At 32.9% G+C, this 26,007-nt stretch overlaps 1 protein-coding gene and 1 long non-coding RNA gene across 7 annotated transcripts; one reads left to right on the top strand and one right to left on the bottom strand.

The window, feature by feature from the left end:
• The first annotated feature begins 1,265 nt into the window (after positions 1 to 1,265).
• On the top strand, positions 1,266 to 6,660 carry LOC146930354 (P-loop NTPase domain-containing protein LPA1 homolog 2-like). The gene is made up of 7 exons (XM_085701903.1): positions 1,266 to 1,734; positions 3,193 to 3,458; positions 3,798 to 3,879; positions 4,019 to 4,444; positions 4,563 to 5,312; positions 5,572 to 5,682; positions 6,119 to 6,660. The coding sequence occupies exons 1-7, from the start codon at positions 1,519 to 1,521 to the stop codon at positions 6,503 to 6,505; spliced, it is 2,238 nt and encodes a 745-aa protein (XP_085558029.1). The 5' UTR covers positions 1,266 to 1,518; the 3' UTR covers positions 6,506 to 6,660.
• Positions 6,661 to 15,246: 8,586 nt separating this feature from the next.
• On the bottom strand, positions 15,247 to 23,859 carry LOC146930353 (uncharacterized). Of its 6 annotated transcripts, none has more exons than XR_015006356.1 (4): positions 23,005 to 23,859; positions 22,417 to 22,773; positions 20,049 to 22,322; positions 15,247 to 18,126 (listed from the first exon to the last, which is right to left on the bottom strand). It is a non-coding gene; the product is annotated as an uncharacterized LOC146930353 (long non-coding RNA). The 6 variants fall into 6 exon arrangements; XR_015006358.1 differs by having other exon boundaries at positions 15,247 to 17,598; positions 18,070 to 18,126; positions 20,049 to 22,773; positions 23,005 to 23,853; XR_015006357.1 differs by having other exon boundaries at positions 20,049 to 22,550; positions 22,717 to 22,773; positions 23,005 to 23,853.
• Between the last annotated feature and the right edge of the window lie 2,148 nt (positions 23,860 to 26,007).

The raw sequence follows: 26,007 nt of genomic DNA, 5'->3' as shown, positions 1-26,007 counted from the left end.
CTATATTTCATTCCTTAAAAAAAACTATATTTTGTTGGCAACAAATATAATTTGTTTTGCATATCAATTAATATTAACAATTTTTTTACGGAATCAATTAATACTAACATAATACATAGATTTTCTAAAAAACAAATGACATGTATAGTTTTTTTAAGGGAGAGATTATATTATTATTATTATTATTATTATTATTATTGAAAGGTATATTATTATTATTATTATTATTATTATTATATTTAATAATGATGTGCTCTTCTTGAAAGAAAAAAACTATGTGTTCTTTCAATTTTTAAAAAAGAATATGTGACATATATATATATATATATATATATATATATATATATATATACAATAAATTACATTTTCCCTAAAAAAAATAAAATAAATAAATTACATTTGTTAACATAAACAATTAGTTGTTGCAGTGGTTTAGTTTCTAATGATCTACTCATTGTGCGCGGATTGATTCTATAATGGCCAAAATTTTCAAATTCGAATTATTTCTTAAAAATAAAAGGTCAAAGCTTTTGAATCAAAGAGAATCAGTATTAAATAAGATATTAATTAGCTAATTAATATTAAATCAGCCATAATGGAGCATTAATCTGAACATTGAACATAAAATACTCCATCCGTCTCGTAATATTAGTCGTTTAAGGTTTGTGAGCGGTTATTAAGGAAATGATTAATTGTGTTGATTTCAATGGTAAAATTAGTGGCATTTACTAAAACACCCTTATTAATTGCAGTTAGTGGAGTAGTTAGTTGGATGTAATACAATAAATAAGGGTATAATAGTGGAAAAAAATAATAAATGCTGCATTGGTATTGTAAATTGATAATTATTTTGAAAAAAAAATAAAATGCTAAAGAGACAATAATTATGAGACGGAGGGAGTATTTATTAAACCAGATTGATTCAGAAAACTACGACCAATTTGATATATGTCTCAAACCAAAGTACACATCGGTTTTTGATCGGACCGGTTCAACCAACCGGTCTGAGCTGATTTTTAAAACTATGGAAAAAAGTGACTATTTCTTTATCATTCATATTCATATCGGCGAGGGAGAGGGGCCCATGGCTTTTTATATGGATACTTAGGTCAGGTTCTAAAATAAAATTATCAAAAAGAGAAAAAACGCGGCTAGTAGAAATTCTTAGAATAAAATAGGGCGAAATCCGTCATTTCATAAACCTAGTAGTACTCCTCCTATTTATTTATATCGAGCGAACGAACGAACGTAAGAGAAAGAGAGAAAGAAAGAAAGAAAGAGTCGTAATAAAAGAAAAGAAATCAGAATGCTGCACCGCTCAATTCATTCAAACCATTTTAGAACAACAACATCTTCTTCTTCACCCTAATGTTCCTTCTTTATTCTTCATCTTTTTTCTTCTTCAATCAATAGATCCCTTTCTCCACATTACCCTTCTCCTTCATTTTCCAATGGCTTCTTTTGCTTGTGTTGGAAGTTAGAGTTTTTTTTTCTTTCATTTTGCATGTGTTTTTGTTAATGGAGTTTCGAAATATGAATATGAATATGAATAATCATGGTGGTGGTGGTGGTGGAATTGGTGAGACGAGTAATAAGATACTTTACATAGTTGTTATTGATGAGAAAAACATTGACAAAGACAAAGACAAAGGAAAAGAATCGTTTTGTTACACGCGTTCTGTTTTGCAGAGTACTCTGCAAATTATGGGATGCAAAGCTCGACACGCATTTAAGGTATATTTTAATTTTTCTTAATGTTTTTTATTTTTTTTTGTTTTGATTGATCATGAAAACCGTTGGTGTTATTGTCTTGTTAATGATTTTAGATTCAACTTATTTGATTTGAGATTTTTTATTTTGTTTAAAGGAAATTGATTTTGCTTTTGTGCCCAGAGACTAATCCCTCGAGGCTTATTGACCCAGTTGGGCTACTGAAATTGATTTAAGATTTTACTTCGTATTTTGAGTTTTCTCTAATGTGCTTAGAGACTAGTCCATCGAGTCGCGTCAACCCAGTTGGGCTATTGAAATTGATCTGCGATTTACCTTTTCTTTTTTACTGAATTTGATATGAATTTTATGGTATTTTCAATGTTTAAGATTTATGTTCAGGTTCTGGATTTTAGGTATTAGTGTAGTGGAAAATTTGAGGACTTTTTTGTTTTTGGTGGTTTTTTTTACATTCTGAGGACTTTTTGTTTTCGGTGGTTTTTGTTACATAGATTACCGGTTTGACCTGTTGTTTGGTTTTGTCATTTAATATTCTTCTGGATCAATATTTTGTCGACAACGTCATTGTGTTATGTCCTTTATTTCGGTTTGTTTTATTTTGACTAGGTAGTATTTTGCTTCCTCGTCCTATTGCCCCCTTTAATGGTTCAAAGGGTTTGGTATGCGTGTAAATTCAACTATTTTTTGCTTATTCTTTTATAATTAATTTCATGATTTAGTGTATAATTTCTAGCTCATCTGACAATTGCCCGTAACGATATTGTTAGTCGTGACATTTCATCTGAGTTTGAATTAAAACCTCAAAGTTGTCTGTGTGAGTTTTAGTGGTGCATGCCGTCGTCAGCCTCATTGAGGATTTACAATGAAATTTTGAACTTGTATCCAGGTCATGGTCGATGTGAGCGAAATGTTTAACCATTTGTGCCAATCCTAGTTGGTATCTTCCTAGCCATCTTGATTCACTTGAATGGAATAATAGATTGTAGTGGATTGTAATTATTTGATTATGAAGGGGAATAATTTTTATTGGGAAATCTATGATCCATGTTATGAATTTTTATTGAGGCACGGTAGAACCTAAATACTACATGGACAATAGATTTCTCTACTTCTGCAACTATAGAATGTGATATTGCTATTTTGTTAGAGCATTACAAGATTTAAATTGCATATAAGATAATAAGACTAGTTATTGCGGCGACATGGATTTTGTAGTTGGCACAGATTCTTTTTTTAAATGAAATATTTTAGGATGCATGCTAGGCATATTTACTGTTTTTGAAGCGTAATCGGCATCGATACAAGTTCATGATAGACTAATTTGAAGTTCTTGGTTATTTGGTTGTCTTCTATTATTGAGTAATGTCCCTTACACCGAGAGTAAAAACCTCATTGTAAGCACAACTTTGGAGTTTTTGTACAAAACTATTCTGAGTATGTTTTCCATTTTCTTTTTTTCAGATTTGCAAAAGAGTTTTTGAATGCACAAAGAGCAAGAGTACTACTGATCTTTTGCAGCCTGACGCAGTAGTTTCTCTAGAAGACTTAGGAAACCAATCACTTTTGGGCAAGGATAGTAAAATTAAGAGCATACCATTCGAGTTGTACAAAAGGCGCACTTCTGTATTTGTTCAGAGAGAAACATTTCTAGATATTGTATGTGATGCTTTGGCCGAGTACAAGTACTTGGGTCCTAACCAGAGAGCAGACTTGGTTCTAGCCTGCAGGTAACACATTTTTTCATATCTTTACTGGGCTTATATTTGGAATAGAAGCGAGGCAAAAACATATTTCTGACTGTGGTTCCAGCATATGCTCTGATGTAATGGAATCTGTTAAGTTATACGATTAGATTGTCTTTCCATGGTTTACATTTTCTTGACCTAGCTTTCATGTAATTGTTGCCATGTTATATGCTTTTGCTTTTCACAATAGAAAAATAAATTGTGTACTGAACTCATTCGGTATAGGTATGAATTTATTGCTCTACAATTGTTATTGAACATTTCACATTTTATACTTACAACTTTATGCTCTTATGTTCCTGATTATTTTCTTTTTATCAGACTTCGTGAAAAGAAGGAATCTGTGACAGTGCTGTTATGTGGCACTAGTGGATGTGGAAAATCGACGCTGTCTGCAATACTGGTATATTTCTCTACAGAAATATTTATTTGTTCTAGTTTTTACTTATTTCGTGGTAGGATATGCAAGTGTTTAATGGAGTATAAAAACTACTATTGTTGCAGTTCAATAATTGCTTCATTTATTTATATTTTCACTTCAGGGTAGCAGATTGGGAATCACGACAGTCGTATCAACGGATTCCATTAGGCACATGATGAGAAGTTTTGCCAGTGAGAAGGAAAACCCCTTGTTGTGGGCTTCTACCTACCATGCAGGCGAGTGTTTGGATCCAGTTGCTGTTGCTGAAGCGAAGGCCAAAAAGAAAGCAAAAAAGATGGCTGGTGTGTCACAATCACTTACCAAGGATGAAGCAACTGATGGTCAGAATTCTAGCAAACCTGATACACGGACATCAGAGACCGGCTCTTGTGCTACTGAGCATCCAAGTCCAAAACAAATGGCTATTGAAGGATATAAGGCGCAGAGTGAGATGGTGATTGACAGTCTTGATAGGCTAATCACTGCCTGGGAAGAACGAAAACAATCTGTTGTTGTCGAGGGTGTTCACCTGAGTCTCAACTTTGTTGTATGTCAAATTTTGATCACGTGTCCTTCGTTATTTTTTTTCTTTCTTATTGATGTCAATATGTATATTGCTGTATTTTTTCCAGTCACTAACAATAATAATCTGAATAATCATGCAGATGGGGCTCATGAAGAAACATCCGTCGATCATACCATTCATGATCTACATTACAAATGAGGAGAAGCACTTGGAAAGATTTGCAGTGCGTGCCAAATATATGACACTGGATCCTGCTAAAAACAAGTATGTGAAGTATATCCGAAACATCAGAACAATCCAGGATTATCTCTGTACGCGTGCTGAAAAGCATTTGGTTCCCAAAGTAAACAATACAAATGTTGACAAGAGCGTCGCAGCCATCCATGCAACTGTTTTCAGCTGTCTTCGAAGGCGTGAAGCTGGGGACCAACTATACGATCCTGTTAGAAATACTGTAACAGTTGTTTATGAGGAATACAGAAATCAATGTGCTGCCAATTCTTTGAGCTCGAAAGGAATGTTTCAGTTGATTCAGAGAAAAGGTTCTTCAAGAAATCTGATGGCTATAGTTAATACAGATGGGTCCGTGGCAAAGGCTTGGCCTGTAAATTTGGTTGATAGTAATGGGAAGTCCATATGTGGTGTAGGACCGGAAAATGGAATCGGACATCCAATGTATGGTCCCTTACGGATTGGTAAAGCAGAGCCTGTAAATCTTCAGTTTGGTTTTTATGGAATCAGTGCCTGGCCTAGTGATGGCGGCACTAGTTATGCGGGAAGTGTTGACGAGTCCAGAGCTGATGGGACTGATACCGGCAGTAGATATCAATCCTCTTATCAATCCTCTGGCTGTAGCTCCCCTAGGCTATCAGATTTCCCTGCAAAGGAGGTAAATTTGAACTTTTTTGCAAATTTTTGTGTTCAACATTAAACTGGGTATGCTGCACATGATTGTTAGGGTTAGGAATGCCAGCATATCTATCCTCTTATCAATCCTCTGGCAGTAGTTGGGATGCCTTGCTCTATCTTGATGCATCTCCATATCTATCCTCTTTTGTTGTTATTTTAATTTTTCTTGTTTATTTAGCGCAAGGAAGAATTCTCGATTAATTTGTCTTTTGTTCTTGTTCTTGTTCTTGTTTGTGTAGCTCAAAGAAGAGTTCTCGGTGCATGGTAGTGATGAAGAGATTGATGATCAACTAGATGTGGGTAGTGATGAGGATTTCAGTGACGACAGTGACAAAGAAGTCGACGATGAGGTAGATTTTTGGTTTTATGTTGGTTACATTATTTACCTAGATGAAATGTCTGTATGTATGTGATGAAATGTCTATATCCATGTGATAAAATTTGCCGGATAGAAGAGTTTCAACTTCAATCTTTGGGTTTGCTTTGCTATTCCTCTTGCAAGCAGTGGTAATATGAATTGACAATTGACAATGTTCTCTTTTCCCATGACGTTGGGTTATCAATTGGGAATGAATTGATGCCGAGCTATGTTTTGAATAGTACCTATGAAGCACCAGACTCCAGACACAACACTGATAATAATTTAAGAATATGAAAGTAACTCAATGTAAACAAGAGTATCAGTGTCGTGTCAGACATTTGACACATTTTCAATCTGAAAGTATCAATGCTACACATAGTAGTACTTTTAACTAATTTTGAGTCCTTTTGTATTTTGCGTTGCAGGTTGGATCTATTGATGAGGAATCAACAAAGTCTGATGAAGAATACGATGATCTTGCAATGGAAGATGTGTTAGAAAATGGTTATTGGTCGGATGATGATTACGAGTTAAAGACTAAGCTTGATGTTGTGGAGCTTGGAGCTAAAATCCATGGGATTAAATACCGCCAAAATCTCGACCAATTCCTTAGAACTAGAAGTGAGCCGGTGCCAATAGCAGTGGCATCTCAAGAACCCTTTTGCGCTTATTCTTCTTTGCTTGCTGAAAAGAGTGAGAAGAAACTACCATCAAATGGCAAATCCAAATTAAGAAAACGTTCTCTTAGTATTCCTGCATTAGGAAAACATAGTTCAGCTGATCCAATCCTTTCTGGTGCTCCTCAAAGGTAGTAGGGTATTCTCTCTTTAATACAATTATCACAACCAAACTGAATTTGGTTTTTTTGGTAGCTTTTTCAATAAACTGTATTACAAATTACAATGTCCCTTCATGTAAATACTAAAGTTTGGCCTATTACAAACCAGAACAGTTACTCTACACATAAGTCGTATTGGTTTCAGCTTCAATTACGGCTAGTTTAATCATGTGTATGTAGGGATGATAATTAGTAACGAATCCAACCCCCATAAATTACTCATAATAAATTAATCATGTCCGATTTACACATCAGTATCACTAACTTGTTTTAATGTGCTAGAAGAGTTTCCTATGAAAAGCATAGCTTTATGTCTCCATTGACACTGATTTCGCGTGTTACCACTAAAACTCACACACATAGAGGTTCGGATTCAAACCCGATTGAAGGTGGCAAACTTAACAATTTCAAATATTATAAGTTGAACTTTACTAAGTTCATATCACAAAAAAAATATTTATCATTTCTTTATTGAGGAGAAACATATTGTTCATTGAATAACACTTGGAAGGAATGATACGAGATTTTTCTAAACTGAGCTGGAGATTTTGAGTTTAAATTATGGGAGTGAAATATAACAGTTGGACTAGATATTAAACTTCAAAAATGTATCAATTAGATTGGCAAAATTAAGTTTTTAAATTATCAACATCGCTAAAAGGAAAAGTTTGCTTAGGTGCCCACTTTTAGTTAGCCACTGAAGAGGAACCTCATGAATTTGATTGAATATGATAAAATATTTTTAGAGAGGACTAAAGTATTTTAACTATGTCTACACCTATATTTGGTATCATAGAGAGTACGCCAAAATCACAACAACCAACCGTGATTTTTTAAAAGCCACCATATTACTTCTACAAAATCATAGTGGATCTCTGTGATTCTGACATATCTACTGTGGTATCATATATACATAATGTACTTATGGAGATTCGCGGCGAACACACAAACAAGTGAAATATTCATGAGTTGATATCTTCTTTGTTTCTAAAACTAAATAAATGATTTCATTTTTATGAAAAAGATCGACATAATAACTATTTAAAAAATGAGTTTCACGGGTCCCTCAATTATACTCAGTCTCAAATTATATGTCATTTTAACAAAGTCCGTTTGTCCCAAATTATATGTCATTTTACAATAACAATGAACCATTAATGTTTATTTTTCTAGTATACCTTTTACTATTTTTTACTTTATTGTTTTCCAATTTCTTTAATTTATATTTTTCATACCATTAATGAATACATTTTTGTAAAATAATTCACAATTACTTTTTTTACACAACATTACTATATTTATTAATTTATGTGAAATTGCTAACGGACATATAACTTGGACAAACATGAATACTTATCTCTCTCCCTCGCAGAAAGAATCATCGATATGTTTTAAGAAATAGAGAAAATCTTAATACTCCAAACACAATGATTTCATAAAAGAATTAATAAAAATGAAATTTAATATTTTTTTGTCTATTTTCTTTTTTATCAAACAATAAAACAACATTCTATTCAAAAAAATTAATAAAACAGGGTTACTACAATTTCATTTTGGTATAACAAATTTTAATATTTTGTTTTTAGGGATAAATATATTTTAGGTCCTCATAAATATATACCAACTTTTTCGTTTTAGTTTCCTTAATTTTTTTGTTAGACTTTTAGTCCTTCAAAAATTTTTCATCACCAATTTTGATCTCTGCTTTTTAGTCAACTCATGTTTAGCCTTCATATTTTTTATTAAATTTTTTAAAAATGAGTAGATTAGTATGACAATCTCTCCTAAAAAAATTAGAATTTTTTAACAAAAGATAATTAATATGAATTTTATATTTTTTATGCTTAAAAATTAATATTTAATTCATGTTTTGTTAAAAAAAATCTATTTTTTTGGGAGAGATCGTCATGATATTCTCTATATTTCTGAATAAATTTCATTAAAAATATAAAGATTAAACACGAGTTAACTTAAAAGTATGAATCAAAAGTAATGATGAAAAACTTTTGAAGAACTAAAGATTAAATCTAACAAAAATTCTAAAAGATTAAAACAAAAAGTTGATATAATTATAAAGATTAAAAACATATTTAACGCGTGTTTTTATCAATAATACGTAAGAAATCTAGTACATGTATATGTGTATGGGCCCCTATCGTCCTTTTGTTGCATGTCTGCCAAATGTAAGTTATGTCTATGTCCAATTGTCCATGACGTACATTGCTAGGGGACAAGAAGCCTTGCACTTAATTACGATCATTTCTCAAACAAACAAAAAAATATCATTACTCAGAAAGGAACCACCCTGACCCAATCTGTCTATATGGCATGGCATGTGTATCATGGCAGTCAAAATATTGAAGCAATCAAAGGAGTCTAAAGAAATATCTCTAACCTTAACCTTAGTTAAGTTGGTAAAAACATTGCATAATATATATAAGAGTCGAAGTTCGAACAATGAAGGGATTGAATTTTCCATCTAAATGGAGAAAATGGATTATAAAGTGTGTTAGCTCGGTTTGTACTTCAATGTTAGTTAATAGGAGTTTTACCGAAGAATACTCTCTGCATGGAGGATTACGATATAGAGTCTTTCCCCATTTTTGTTAGATGCTAAAGGTCTTAACTTTATGTTGCAATCGATAGTAAATGATGGTAGTTTCTTGGGTTTTACTATAGGTGAAGGGAGAATTTTTTGAAAATATGTTGTCCATGAAGATAATATTAATTCCATGTGTGCTTTGAGCTTACATCATGTCTTAAAACAAGTTTGAAGCAAGAGTTGCATCATAGAGCTAAATGTGGAGGCTTCCTTTATGGATATGGTTGTCTGCTTCCTGCTTCCTGAGCTGTAGGGCAAACTCAAGAAGCAGGAAGCAGACAACATATTAGATTTTTTGAATTCAGAGCTAAAAGGTATATGAATTCAGAGAAAAACCTCAATTTCTCTTTCTAGATTTTTTGGTAGATTATTTCACTCTCCAATCTAATCTAAATCTTCAGATGTTGTCCCTCTTAACTTTACTCTCCTTCTCTCTCCTTATAATTAGTTAATGGATCTAGTCAGTTTTATTGAGGCGGAAAAATATATAACAGTTCTATTAAAGAAAATTTTATTTTCTTTTGGGGTTTTGAAAATGAGAGTACTATCAAAGATTTTCTCTTGAGGCTGAGTGATCTACCAAATAAATGAGAGTACTCGGCAATTTACAAAACTTATCAATTAAAAAAGCAGTAGAGGGTTTTAAGGTTGTGAGTTTGAATTGTTTGCTTAATGAAAGTATTAGTTTGATTGCATAAAATATAAGTTTGGATTCAAATGTTTGACTGCGATTAGGATTCTCCGAACTCCATTTATCTTCTTTGTTAAATTAAGGTAAAGTTCAATATCAATTGTAATTAAGTGCTTGATAAATGATGGTTTATATTAAGAAACTGTGATATATTTATAAATTTCTTATGGTAACTGCGCCTAGACAAAGGACGGTACAAAACATATTCTCAAAGGATGAATCATAATCTAACTATCATACTCAAAATCCTAATTTAATTAAGATAATTAAGGTATGTCATTTTTATACCTTAACCTAGGGATACCGTAAATAAGTTCAAGTCTTATGTCTGCCTAAGGTCTAATAGATTCATTTAGGGCTTATGTTTGTGTAGGGTCTACAACCATTATGTTTGGAACAATTTAAAATTATATAAGGCTTAAATCATCATTCAATAAAGAAATTGCATTAATATTACCCCAAAAGTAAATAGTGGTTCATTTTATAACCCTAATCATAAAGTATTTAGTTTCTTAAGGCAGCATAAAACATAAACAAGAAAAGAATTTCACACAGACACCAAAAACAAAGAGATGTTGTAATCCTCTTGATGCTTGCGTTCAACTTGCATTGCCAAGTTTTTGATTGAATAAAAGTGTGTGCAAAAGTTTTTATTTATAGCCAAGTTTCTAACTGGGTTTTAATTGAGTTTCTAACTCGGGTAGTATTTTTCAAGCCCGTATTTCAATCGGGCTTTTGGCCCGTCCCGATAAAGCCCGAAGCTTGTTAGGCCTGCCTTAAACGGGTCGGGTAGTCCGTTTCGCCAACTCTACTCTCTCTTGATTTCTCCTCACTCCTTCTTTTGGGTCTTGGAGGGTGGGAATGTGGGAATGAACCACAACAATATTCTTGGCTCCACCCCGGTATGTTTGTATATACACCTTAAGTTAAGGAGAAAACGACACTCATATGATAGATGTAACAAATAGATGATGTGATAGAGAGAAATAAAATGAGTTCTTAAATGAGTGTTATGTTGAATTAATAATTCAATTTCCCTCTAATAAGGAAAGCTTGAATGGAGAAAGATTTTCCTAAATATCAATGCAGGGGATTGCGATATAAAGTTGATCGAAAGTGGAACCATTTTCATGTTAACTCCAAAAGTTTGGTCTAGTGGTAAAATGATAAGCTTTGAACTCGAAAGTCACCTAACACAATTCCATCACCCTAGATTTTTATTAGAAAAAAGAAAAAGAAAAAAAAAAGAAAGTTAAACAATGTTTTTTTTTTTTTAAGGAAGAAAGGGAAACAATGTTAGTTAATTCTTCCTTTCCATATATGATACTCCCTCCGTCCCGTTTTATCTGAGTCAGTTTGGTTTTTCACACAGATTAAAAAAAATGTATAAATAAAGGGGAAAGTGGAATATATTGTATTGGGAATGATGAAAGTAGTATTAATTAGAGTTATATTGTATTGGGAATGATGAAAGTTGTATTGAAAATTGAAATGACTCAGTTATTTTGGGACACTTTTTTTTAGAAAATAGGTCAGATATTCCGGGACGGAGGGAGTATATGTTTCACAGAAAACAATGTGTAACTCATCAAGCCAACTTGACATGATGTGAGGAATCTCATCATAACAATGGCGAGGTCTAACATGAGGGAGCCAATAGGTCCCTCATCTGGTGAGGGAGCAAAAGATGCTTTTTTTCTACCTTAGGATTATAATATTGGATTGGATCTACTCCACCTCAGCAAGAGACCACCTACACCTCCCCACACTCAACCCAAACATATCATACACTCTGATTTTCCATCAGTCTAATTCTCTTTTCTCTCTATCACTTACCTCTCTTGTCTTCTGTTTCTCTCGTTACATTTCTTCCCATTTCCCATTCCGAAAATCCTCACCGTTTTAAGCATATAAATATATTAAAATCATGATGCAATCAACTTCTAAATTGATTCAGTTTTACCCATAACTCATTTTTTTTGTTTTACCATAAAAAACTAAAGTTGTGCAAGTTCTGGTTCTGCCTGCAAAAATAGCCCAAGGCAAGAAGCCAACACGCTGCATCTTTCGCTTCCTCGTTATTTCATAGATTGTTCATCCTGCCTCTTGCACTAAGTCCTTTTTTAAAATTAGTTTTTAACATATCTCCATTGGCAAGGTACTCTTAAAGCAACAAATTCTTTTATATACCTAATCTACACAACTGTGTGCACTAACCACTGAATGTATTAACAACTAAATTGTAAAAATCTATCCAAACAATTGATACAACCTTGCTTGAAAAAAATAAAATTCTACATACACGGTACAAATATCAACATAATCATAACTTGTATACCATTGGATTTGAAAAATAAGTACGTGATTTCTTCTTGCCTTACAATTCCGATTAATACTACGTAAAAATTGTTGAATTTTATTGAGTACCAAGAGAGATCTGGCCGGGTCAAAACACGGGTCAAAAAACCCGTTTCAGAGTCAACGGGCAAAGAAGATGAGTATAAGAAAAAAGAAATTAAAAAAAGAAATTAAACATCGCACGCGAGGCTCGAACCCACGTCAGGCTCGAACCCACGTCACAGAGCAAGTGAAAGGAACTTACCAGCTGCAACACAATTTCAACATTGTCACTTACGAATTTAAAATATTTTAAACTCATTAACTGTATTGAATGGCAATTAAAATAATTCATTCTTTTTTAAGTAGTCAATTAATGCATCATTTAATAATTTTTTTTTGACAAATCCATCATTTAATTCATGGTAGGATAAATTTATATATAGTATAAGACTTCTTAATAACCTAGGCAAAAATTTAAATAATTTTTTTTTTGACAAAAAATAAAATTTATTTAAACACACATCTATTGTTAATACAATTTAAAATAAAAATTAATATTCAGTTATGAGACTAAACATGCTTCGGAATCCCGGACACGAGTCAACCAGACAAATTATCCCTTCAGAAGCCAAGTAAACTAGGAAGGACAATTGCCCGGTGACTGAAACGTGTCTAACATTGGAACCGAATCATGTTTGGTCGATCTCACCGTTGGATGTGGCCCTCACAGAGTTTGAAGGAAGCAGAAACTGGAATTTCTCAGATCGGAATCCCGAAAACGTGTCTACCGAACAAACTATCCCTTCATACGCCTAGTCAACTAGGAAGGACAACTCCCCAGTGACTAAAACCTGTCTAACATTGGAACCGAATCATGTTTGGTCGATCCCACCGTTGGATATGGCCCTCACATAGTTAGAAGGAAGCAGAAACTGGAATTTCTCAGATCGGAATCCCGGAGACGTGTCTACCGGACAAACTATCCCTTCAGAAGCCTAGTCAACTAGGAAGGACGACTCCCCGGTGACTGAAACATGTCTAACATTGGAACCAAATCATGTTTGGTCGATCCCACCATTGGATATGGCCCTCACATAGTTAGAAGGAAGCAGAAACCGGAATTTCTCAGATCGGAATCCCGGAGACGTGTCTACCAGACAAACTATCCCTTCAGAAGCCTAGTTAACTAGGAAGGACAACTCCCCGGTGACTGAAACGTGTCTTACATTGAAACCGAAGCATGTTTAGTCGATCCTACCGTTGGATGTGACCCTCACAGAGTTAGAAGAAAGCAGAAACTGGAATTTCTCAGATCGGATTCCCGAACACGCTTCCACCGAACAAACTATCACCTCAGAAGCCTAGAAAACTAGGAAGGATACCACCCCGGTGACTGAAACGTGTCTAACATTGGAACCGAAGCATGTTTAGTCAATCCCACCGTTGGATGTGACCCTCACGGAGTTAGAAGGAAGCAGAAACTGGAATTTCTCAGGTCGGATTCCCGGACACGTGTCTACCGGACAATCTATCCCTTCAGAGGCCTAGTCAACTAGGAAGGACGGCTCCCCGGTGACTGAAACGTGCCTAACTCTGGAACCGAAACATGTTTCGTCGACCCCGCCGTTGGATGTGACCCTCACGGAGTTATAAGGAAGCAGAAACTGGAATTTCTCAGATCGGATTCCCGGACACGTGTCTTCCAGACAAACTATCCCTTTAGAAGCCTAATCAACTTGGAAGGACGGTTCCCCGGTGACTGAAACGTGCCTAACATTGGAACCGAATCATGTTTCGTCGATCCCACCGTTGGATGTGACCCTCACAGAGTTAGAAGGGAGCAGAAACTGGAATTTCTCAGATCGGATTCCCGGACAGTCGCCTACCGATCAAACTATCCCTTCAGAAGCCTAGTCAACTAGGAAGGACACCACCCCGGTGACTGAAACATGTCTAACATTGGAACCGAAGCATGTTTTGTCGATCCCACCGTGGATGTGACCCTCACAGAGTTAGAAGGAAGTAGAAACTGAAATTTCTCATATCGGATTCCCGAACATGCGTCTACCGAACAAACTATCCCTTCAGAAGCCTAGAAAACTAGGAAGGATACCACCCCGGTGACTGAAACGTGTCTAACATTGGAACCGAAGCATGTTTAGTCGATCCTACCGTTGGATGTGACCCTCACGGAGTTAGAAGGAAGCTGAAACTGGAATTTCTCAGATCGGATTCCCGGACACGTGTCTACTGGACAAACTATCCCTTGAGAAGCCTAGTCAACTAGGAAGGACGGCTCCCGGTGACTGAAACGTGCCGAACTCTGGAACCGAAACATGTTTCGTCGATCCCACCGTTGGATGTAACCCTCACAGAGTTATAAGGAAGCAGAAACTGGAATTTATCAGATCGGATTCTCGGACACGTGTCTATCGGACAAACTATCCCTTCAGAAGCCTAGTCAACTAGGAAGGACGGCTCCCCGGAGACTGAAACTTGTCTAACTCTGCAACCGAAGCATGTTCCTTATATTGAAAATTCCTATCGTTGAAATTTAAGGTTCTACTTTGTTCTCAATCCTCTTAGATCTTATTTTACGGTTGAATTAATTATATAAAATAGAAATACTTAGTTGGACACGACTCCAAATAACAATATTCGGGCACACGTACAAAAATGATGATAAAGTTAAATATCATATCTCTTTTAAATTTTATCATTCATGTATGTATGGTCATATAAATTTTTTATTTAGACTTGCTCTATATAAAAACTCAAAATAAAATGAATTAAATCAATGATTATTTAATGTTAATTCAAAACTGTTAACAATAATAAAATATATTAAAAATCCCATCCATGAATAAGTGAACGGGTAGTGCAGTTGGTAATGTTTATTGTGCTCATGGGAATGGTCGCAGGTTCGAAACCTGTTAACATAATTTTTCATTTTTTAAATTTTTTGAACTCATCTTCTTCGCCCGTGTACTATAAACGGGTTTTTCGACCCGCGTTTTGACCCGGTAGGATCTCCCTTATTACACTATTAAATTCAACGATTTTTACGGATTTTTGATCGGAATTGAAAGGCATTAAAAAACACATACTTATTTTGCGAATCCACAAGCCATTCACAGATAATTTTTTTAAGGTTTTTTCACTGTTTATCAATCAACAACTGGCTTGGCATTTCAGCCCATATTTTGATGATACCATACCACCTAATTACAATGGCATTTATTTCAAAGGTATTGTACGTTGCCCACTAATTGGAGATTCTGATTACCTAGTAGTACAGTACCGCTCCACTAATTGATTACGAACAATCTCATCTTTACACAAAATGCTTGTCACGTAGCCCTTCTCCGCTCCACTAATCTGTGATTTATAAATTAATAATACTAATAATAATTATACCAGAAAACTAGAGAGATTTGCAATTTGAAAACCGCAAGATAAGAATTGAAAGAAAAATTGACAGTGTGCGGGTTTTCGGAATGGTGGAGGCTTCTTGGACTGCGGCGGCGAATGGAAGGGGATGGAGGAAAGCCACTGGGTTGGGTTGTGCAGAGAATAGAGCTTTCTGTCAACAAAAGAAAGGAGAAGAGAGGAAAGGTGAGGATAGAGAGGAGAGAGAAATTGTACTTAGAGACAAGAGGGTTGATATGTTTGATTGAGTGTGGAGAGATGTAGGTGTTCTCTTGCTGATGTGGAGAAGATCCAATCCCTTTATTTAATCCTAAGGTTAAAAAAAAGCATCTTTGCTCCCTCACTAGATGAGGGACCTATTGGCTCCCTCATGTTAGCCTTCACCCATAACAATATGTACCATCCATGAAATTTTCAGAACACAGCCAAACAAAAATATTATGCATAAGAAGTACTGATCTATGATGTATTTCTGGGGGTGTTTCTGGTTTTCCAGCCTTGTTGCTTTTTGACTTGATGTATATTTAGATTAACGGTAAATTTGGCAAACATCAAAATGATCTTATTGATTGAATATTTAAGTTTAACTTTGGATAAAATTATTTCTTATCTTTCTTTTTACTTCTTTGATGCTAACAAAACAAAACAAAACAAAATGAGAGCATTGAGCATTTTACTTGAAATAAATGGATCCTTTTAGTTTAGATTGTAGACAGTACTGAAGAGATTCCAATTGTGGTTCCTCTACTTGTTAAATGCAATATATAGCCAGACATTGGATGATGGAAGCAATGTAGTAAAGTACGTAGTGACATGTGATTATGTCTATTTTGACTTATAAAGTACAAGTTATCTAGATGTATGTGCGGACAAACATGTGGCTGAAAAATTGGAAACAGAAATTTTAACATTTTAAATTTGTCACTGAAGATTTATTTTATAAGCCCAAATATCACATAGATTGAAAACATTTTTTTTTTTGCATTTTAATTAATTAGGACAATGCAGATATATGAAGAAAAAAAAATTGCCTCATTTTTTAAGACTATTTTAATAGTATGAATGAACAATCATAGAAATCACATACTGTAGTAATTAAGTGCAACCTTCCTTCAAAAAAAAAAAAAAATAGTAATTAAGTGCAACCTGGACCGAGTATCAACATTCCTATGTAAAAAAACGAGTATATCTATGTAAACGAGTATGTGAAAAACAAGCATGTGAAAAATGAAGAAATGAGTATGTGAAAACAAGCATGTGAAAAATGGATACATGAAAGGGTTCTATGTAAAAACACATGAAAGGTCTTTGAAATTAGTAATTAATCACATTTAATGTAGTTATGTAGAGAATTCTACTCATAAATAAAAACATGTCAGCGCCATGAATACACGTTTGCCCTTTGTAGTAGGTGCTTTGGAGTACATTTTTCCCCCTCTATTTCAAAGTTTATCAGGTTTTTTTGTCCTCCAATTTTAGGTATTGTTGCAATCTTGGTGAAATAGAAATGCTCTGAAGCTATACAACCTTTAATCATAGAAGGTGGCTAATTTTTGCTGCTATGTTGTTGAGTCTGAATTTTTTTTCTTTTACTTCCTTTAATAAAAAAATTTGCTTGCAAAAAAAAAAAATACTAATAAAAAAGTTGTCAAGATAATTGTTAGCACAGAAAACCAATTTGATTTTTTGATAAGAGAATTTTATTAACAGCAAGCTAAAGCAGCAACTGTTAAAAGCTGCAAACAAGACAAATACAAAAACACTATCAGGTAATACCCAACTCCAACAAATACAGCTAAAAAATTCACAAAAAATGAGCTACACTTGCATATTATTCACATCTTCACCAAGTGGATTACACCATCAATCTGAAAAAAAAATCTAAACTTTTATTTTTACCTTTCCTTCAAATAAACCAAGATCAAAATAAGCGTTTAGTTTGATCGAACACCTCTACGGATCGGTACTACCACTAATTCGCTATGTGCTAACCGTCTTTTTTTAACTGCAAAGATGAATTAATATATATTATTAACCTTCTTCACGTGCTCTACTATCTTCTAAAAATTTGACACTTACCAAGATATTCTGTTGCGTCTTAAATATAAGCAAAAATTGGTCGACAAAGATGATGCATTTGGTACTAATTTCAGATAAAATACATAAAAATAATTGACAAATTTTTGCTTATATTTGAGAATTGTGAAATATATCAACAAAACAACATGCCAAATCAGAGTCATACAGTTCATACTCCCAGCACCCTATGTGGATATCAGAAATTAAAACAAAGAATGCAACATGCATAAAGCCCTTGGGATCAACATCACATCAGCAAGACTACTATCTAAGCATATAAAGACAACATATAATACATGGAAAGAAAAATCACACACAGATGTACCTAAAATTCCAACTTATTCACAAAACACACAAAGGAAAGTAGACTCATCTGAAATCACCGTAGCAAATTTACCCTATTTTTCTATTGATCAAGCTAGGATTGAAGTCTCACATAAATTAGAAAGAAGACCTGCAGGTTGCAGAAAAAGTTTAGTTATTATGTCATCTGTACTTAATTACTACTTAGGGTTTTCCACGAGATAATAACAACATATTTTTGAAGGAATAGAATAGCTTAAATAGATAAGTATGAATAGTTAGGTGATTTAAGAGACAATAAATAATAAATAAGACTATTTTTAGTGAGAAAAAAATGTAATTTGTACTTCATTAGTAAAAAAAAAAAAAGGCAAATAATATGAGACAAATAAATATTACAAATGAGTAACTTAATATTTAATACTCTCTTTTTTATAAAAGACATGTCAACAAAAGTTGATGAATTTGGTTTATATGATGGACCAAATATATCTACTTTTTTACTCATATATCTCTTATGGAGAGGCACTATAATTTAGGTCTAAATGCAAGTAATAAGTACTCTCAATCCTTACTAATTGTCTTGAAATTAAAGTCCACAAAACAAAATAATGTGGTTTCACACCGATGATGTGAGAGAAAAAGAATATCAGTGGGCATAGTTGCATGCAATGTAAATATATGATGAGTCTTGTTTGCAAGGTACGAAAAAATAGGGCAAAGTTTCTTTTTGGGTCGGATGGTGGGGGGCCGTGGGGAGGGAAAAAGAATTTAATTTTGAGCAGAGATTGTACACAAATCAACCATCTCAAATGAGAGAACCAACTAGGACAGTGATGGGGGCACACAGATTTCCAAGTGATTGAATCATCAATCTTCAACATATGAATTATCACTATCATGAATCATGAACAAAATATAAGTGTTTACTTTTTTTTTTTTTTAAACAAAAGATTTGCTCATGATTTTGTTTCCGGCATTGGATTGGTATAGTTGCGGTTGAATAATTGTTGAAGAAGATAAATTAGCTTATCTAAATTGACACTGAAGAGAATTGAACGTGAGACTTTGAGGAGGAAAATATTCCAAAGTTTCAAGCTTACACCATCCGGCCAACCCAAGTTGGTTTGAACCGCTTTTGTTATCGGACCATTTCCTGCAAGTTGGTCAGATGGGTGGCTATTCTAAAACTTTTCGATCCTTTCTATCTTTAATTTGGTTTGGATGATTGGGTAAGAAACAAATAGTACAATCTTTAAGACTAAAGATGAATCATTGACGTAAATGGTGGATAAAATCAATATTTTCTTTTGTATGTGGTTGCAATCAAACAATGTTACTTTTGCTTTCGATTATCATACTTGGTGGCTTAACCCAATAGTTTGTTTGGGTTGAGGCATTTAGCATTCCATGTTCTCTTGTTCAAAAAAAACTGTTAGTGATTTTTAATTGTTGGTGTAGTTATGTTGGAATCTATTAAATTATAGGAAAATATGGTCGATAATGTCGAAATTATAATTGTGGATACTTCAAAATCTACAATGTTAAAACTGCAACTGCAGTTGTGGACCTCAATTTAAACCATCTATTTTCTTTTTTTGGTAGAGCAAACCATCTATATTTAAACATTGGGTTTCAATAATTTAAAATTATTAGTTAATAAATTCTAAATTGTCTTTGGAAAATTATGGGTATGTTAGTTACAATTAATTAAAATCAGCTATGTTTACTCAACTATGTTTGACATAGTTAGTAAGATATACGTGCCAATTTTAATTAGTTGCAGATAACTTACCAACAATATATACTGAATCTTGCTAACTAGTGTCTCTGAGACACTTTTTAAACATTATAAATTTATAAAAATTATTCTTTGAAGAAAGTCAATATTTTAATTTTCAATCCACTAATTGCATAAACTTTCATAAAAACTTATTATTTAAAGTCCTTAAATAGTATCTCGAGAACACTAGTTAACATTTCTCATATTTCAATGGTAAACTGTAACTATATTTACTAACTAGAACTAAATAGAAAGGGCTAAAATATCTCTGCCATGGAGATAGAGTGTACCTATAAGGTTCCAACTTGAAAAAGATTGGTCCACCAATCACAGGTGATTTTAGTAGTAAAGCCAAACCCTTGATCATCATGGAAACTTAAAATAATGTCCATTACATATGTAAGCGTTGTTTTGATATATCCAAGTTCCCAAGCTAGCTTCAGTTTTCAATAATCTGCTAGTATATGCTTTGGAGATGCAAACCAATAGGAACAATATCAACTGTAAAAAATAATCAAGTGTTGTATATGTCCTGTAATGTGTATATATAGTTAAATGGAAATATACGTTTTATCTTAATACGTCTATATTAAGGCATTGTCTTCTAAATTTCCGTGATTTGATCAACTAAATTTTATATTTTGAAACGGAGGTAGTATAAGTTTGTGTCTTGTGGGAAGATATATAAACCCAAAATCCCGCATGAAACTAAAACTATTTGGATTAGAATTATAAGAATATAAGGCGACAATAATCAAACACCATGTTTTCGTTTTGAAAATCGTTCAAAAGTTTGACAACAATTGATATATTCGTCATTAAGTAGAAGTTTAGGGTTCTTTATGTATATAACACCGAAACAATTACTTAATCGGTAATTTCTTAAATGACAAATTAACGGATCAATTTTAAAGTTATAGGAATTAAAAGAAAAAGGGCAAGATAAAAACAAAAACCAGTTCAATAAAAATAAAAAATAAAAAGATAGACTAGAACAAGCAACATCAACAAGTCATGGCCAAAACAAAAATCACGAAACCAACAAACAACTATCTTGGTAAATAAGTGGAGGATTCCCCCACCCACTGTAAAAGAAAATCGGTGTCAATTCAACAAAAAAATAAGAGAAAACTTAAGTTGAGTTTTTTAATATCTATTTTGTTTTTATCGAATCACCATCAATTAAGTTGTTGTCTCACTCGTGAGAATGAGTATACGCACGTACAAAACAGGTTATTGGTTGTAGTTAAAGTTTAAACCATTATGATACATTGATCCACCATATATCTTATTATCAACTTTCTTTCGTGATTTGGTCAACAAAATAAAATTTTCTAGTTAGAAACAACGGTAGTATAAGTTTGTGTCTCTAGGGAAGATAAACCCAAAATCCCACACTAAACTAAAACTATTTGGCTAATAAAAATTATAAGAATCATAAGGTGACAACAATCAAACAACCTGTTCTCGTTTTGAAAATCATTCAAAACTTCGATAACAAATTAAAAAAATGTCATTAAGTAGAAATTAGGGTTCTTTTTGCCATTAACGCCATAACAATTACTTAATCGGTAAGTTTTTCAAATGACAAATTTAGGGATGGCAATGGGTACCCTATGGGTAGGGTACTATAGTGCCCATCCCCATACCCGCATTTGTAAAAAATACCCGTACCCGTGCCCGTACCCTCGTGGGCAACAACTTTAGTGCCCTTCCCCATACCCTATGGGTACCTAAGGGCCCATACCCGCACCCATTACCCGCACTTTAACTATGAACAGACAATAAAAACATCATAATTGAAATAAAACTACGGTCTAAATTTTTTAAAATTTACTCAAAAAATAGTTCGAATTGTAGTATTTAGTGAAATAAAAAACATCCAAAATATCTCTAAAAAATTGTACACCGGCATGATGGAGTTGTTATTATATTAAGTAGTTTTTTTTGTTTAAGTTTAGGTATAGGCTTAAATAGCTAGATAAATAAATTAATTATACACAAAAAATAAATAAATTATTTATGATATTATATAAATACGTATATGCGGGGCTGTGGGCCTGGGCAGTATAGTACCCTTACCCGTGCCCATACCCATTAAAATTTGTGGGTATTACCCGGACCCGTGCCCATACCCATGAAAGCGGGGTTTTACCCTACCCATCGTGGGTATTTTTTGCGGGTATCCATTGGGTCTGGGTCCAATTGCCATCCCTAGACAAATTATATATAATAAGAAAACGGACTACGCAGAGATACTCCATCAATTAAAAAGGGAGGATTCCACCATCCCCTCAAAAAAACTTAATCGGTGTTAATTCAGCAAAAATAAGAGAAAATTTAATTTGAGTTTTGAATATCTATTTTTATTGATTTTTTGTCGAATCGGCATGAATTAGGTTGTTGTCTAACTCGTTAGGATGAGAATATACTTACAACGAGGGTTATTGGTTGTAGTTAAAGTTTAAACCACTCTTATACATTGATCCACCATATACCTTATAGCTTAAATGAAACATACACTTACCACAAAATTGCAGACTTCAATGATGTTCTTTACAGATCTGTTGTACATGAGGTAAAATTTAAAAAAGTTAGCTTTAGCAATACAAAAAAAATTCATGGAAAGCAGAATACTCATGAAAAGTAAAAGTTTACCATAATAATAGCAGCATATCCAAACTATTCAGTAGTGAATTTAGACTCGATGAGTATCATAATAAATATAGAATACTAATTTTAGTTTCTTCTCCTTCTGTACGGTACATAATTTTCCCAGATTTAGATAAAGTCTTTGTACCAAAAAAAAAAGAAGATAAAGTCATATACATTTTCAGCATCTTTTTTCAGAAATGGACACCATTTAAATTTTCTGTTGAAAATAAATATACATAAATAGATCTATGAAGTCAGCAAAAAGAAAGACTATGAAGTCAGCAATAACAAAAAATAAATGACCTAATAGCCGCTCCTCCTTTGCCTCCATGAAAGCCTGTTTCTTGATTTCTTTATAACCTAGAATTGAAAACCTAATTAATACACAGTAATTAATATTGAAATAATAAAAACAAAAATAATAATAATAATAACATTACCAAAAAAAAGGTAGAAAGAAAAAGAAGCAACACAAGGACATGATTCCATTAATTAAAAAAAATGGCACTAGAAAATTACAAATTCAGAAATAAAAGAGCATAAAAATATAATAAAAATATTAGCATAAAAAAATAAAAAATAAAAACCCACCTGACATCAACACAAAAAGCAAAGTGGAAAGGGTGAAGTGCTGTTTAAACATTGGGCAGATCTATGACAGTATATAATATCTGAATCTGATTAAGGTTAGTTATAATCTAATCCAAACAATTTAAAAGTCGTTTATGGCTGATGCAGCATCATCAAGATTCTCAGTTCAAAAGACCTATGAAGAACTTAGATTTGCATCGATCAGATCAAAATCTAAACAAACCATTTGCATTTTCATGTGAATCTTGATGATGCTACATCTGCAAATAACGACTGACTATCTGTCCATGCAACTATGGTTCCTTGCTGCCAATCTCATCCAAAAAAAGTGTTATGTCATGATGAGAGAGAAGAACAAAAATAAAGCTACAATATACACAGAGAAAAGAGGACAATTTCTCTTGAAATTTGTCTAAAGATAAACTAAAAAGAGGGAACAAAGGAGAGAATCTACCCAGGTGAAACCCTTTCCTCGAAAAACAAAACAAAACTAAAGAAAAACCCTTGTTTTTATTTTTTATTTTTGTTAAAAACTTCCAAAAAGGACAATATATAAATCCCCTTTTTATTTTGAGAACATCTATAGATGGAAGAAAACTCAAGTATATGAGATTCAGAATCTATAGGCCATGATATGTGTGGTTTAAAAATTTAAAATATGTCCATTTTGTCAAAATCAAATAGCAATCTCTCTTAACATATGGGATCTAACAATAACATATACCAAACAAAAAAAAAAAAGAGAGAGAGATACAGATCTAGGGAAAAAAATTGGAGAATGATGAGGTTGATATAAAAATGAATGGGAGAGTGAAGAAGAGATATAACAAATTTGGAGTTAGAAATGTAGATGGTAACATTGGAGAAGACTAGACAAGTATATATAGAGGATCGGCACCGACCCAATACTTATTTGAGTCCCGAGATGAAAAGAGATTTTTTTTAATTAATAAAAAGTAATATTATAAAAAATATAAATTTTTATTTAAATTAAATTTTTATACTTATATAAGATGCAAAATTATTTGTTAAATTATTGAAGTCAGTTTTCTATAAAATTTCTTTTTCAATCGATAATAAAGTTAATATTTTTAATCTTTCTAGAGAATAAGCACCAACCCGATATTTATTTAAGTCCCGAGGTGAAAAGAGGTTTTTTCTAACTAATAAATATTAATATTATATAAAATATATATTTATTTAAATTATTTTTTCTACTTTTTTAAGATACAAAATTATTTGTTAAATAATCGAAGTCAATGTTTGTAAAATTTATTTTTCGATTGATAATAAAGTTAATATTTTTCATCTTTCTAGAGAAGCAGTGCCGACCCAATACATATTTGAGTCCCGAGACAAAAAGAGGTTTTTTTTTTTTAAAATTAATAAATAGTAATATTATAAAAAATATATATATTTTTAATTAAATTAATTAAACTTTTCTACTTTTTTAATTAAACTTTTCTATAAAATTTCCTCTTCAATCGATAATAAAGTTAGTAATTTTAATCTTTCTGGAGAAGCAACGCCGACCCAATACTTATTTGAGTCCCGAGGTGAAAAGAGGGTTTCTTTTTCTAAATAATAAATAATAATATTATTAAAAATATATATTTTTATTTAAATTAATTTTTTCTACTTTTTTAAGATGCAAAATTATTTGTTATCAAAAAAATAATTGTTGCACTACCAAAAAAAATATCAAAATTAATATTTTTAAAATTTATTTTTTGATCGATGATAAAGTTATATTTATAATCTTTCTAGAGAAACAACACCGACCCAATACTTATTGGGAGCTTCTACCATGTCGTCGCTTTTTAACGGATTTAAATCCGTCCTTGCTCTCAACCAATCAGAACGCGATATTTTTTCAACAACCCATGTCATCAAAGTCAATACATTGTCTCTCTCCCATCAGTCAAATACCTTTTTCTATTTATTTTTCGGCTATATATTCATGTATTTTCCTACTTTTTTTATTTTGAAGGAAAATTCATGTATATTCAATCAATTTTTTTTATTATTATTACATGGTCGATTATGTTTTTTGAAAGATAACATATTAAATTTATTGGAAAGAGAAAGTTTGTGAAGAAAAATAGGAATTTATTGATGGATTAAAATGAGGGTATAATAGAAAGAAAATGTTCAAAATGCACATAGCTAATTTGGTGTTAATTTTCTAAAGGGACACTTTTTTTTGGAGGGGGGGGGGAGGGGGGTACTTAAAAACAACATTAATATCTTCCATTTCAAAACAAAAATTATTTACAACTTAGCTCCTCAACAGTTCCTCCAAGATCTGCTAATCATTACAACGCCGTATTCGCCATCGCCGACGAGAATGAAGGTTATAGATTCGTTGTGTAACACCCTATTTCTATTAAGCGGTAAAACGCGCGAATACATCATAAATATTCTAGAAATAGATGCTACGTCTCCGAATAAACCACAATACATACATGCATAAAGATCATGTTACACAACATAGCAGCGGAACAGACATATAACTCACAAAACATCTCCACATCTCAACAAAATACAATTGTATTCTCCAAATCTCAAATAACAAATAACATCTCAACTCCAAAATACATGGTCCAAAAATAAAAACCAACATGCAAGAACTATCCTAGATCAGAGCCATAATCTAGACACTTGCATGAAAAAGAGGAACTCCACTCCTCGGCATCAACAAGCAAACAACTAAGCATCCTGCACGCCGTCTACCCGTCCATACAGAAAGGTAGGCGGTCCACCACAGACCACTGAGGGTTAGCATTACATCATCATAATCCACGAAAAACATTTATCATGAACATTGGAAATGAAAGAATATATTCAAGAATAACAATCCATACATATATTCATAAGTAATCACAACACATGCATATTATCATTCCAAGTTCATATCAACAAGTGTACCATACACGTATCACATATACATAACCCTCCCTCCTAGAACACTAGCATCACATGATTATTACTATCCCCCGTCAC

The sequence above is a fragment of the Medicago sativa genome, chromosome 4, assembly GCF_051527215.1.
Source record: "Medicago sativa cultivar Bolivia chromosome 4, Bolivia_mono, whole genome shotgun sequence".
NCBI classification, from domain to species: domain Eukaryota; kingdom Viridiplantae; phylum Streptophyta; class Magnoliopsida; order Fabales; family Fabaceae; genus Medicago; species Medicago sativa.
The sequence above is the reverse complement of the archived record's forward strand: the minus strand, read 5'-3'. Positions and strand labels throughout refer to the sequence as shown.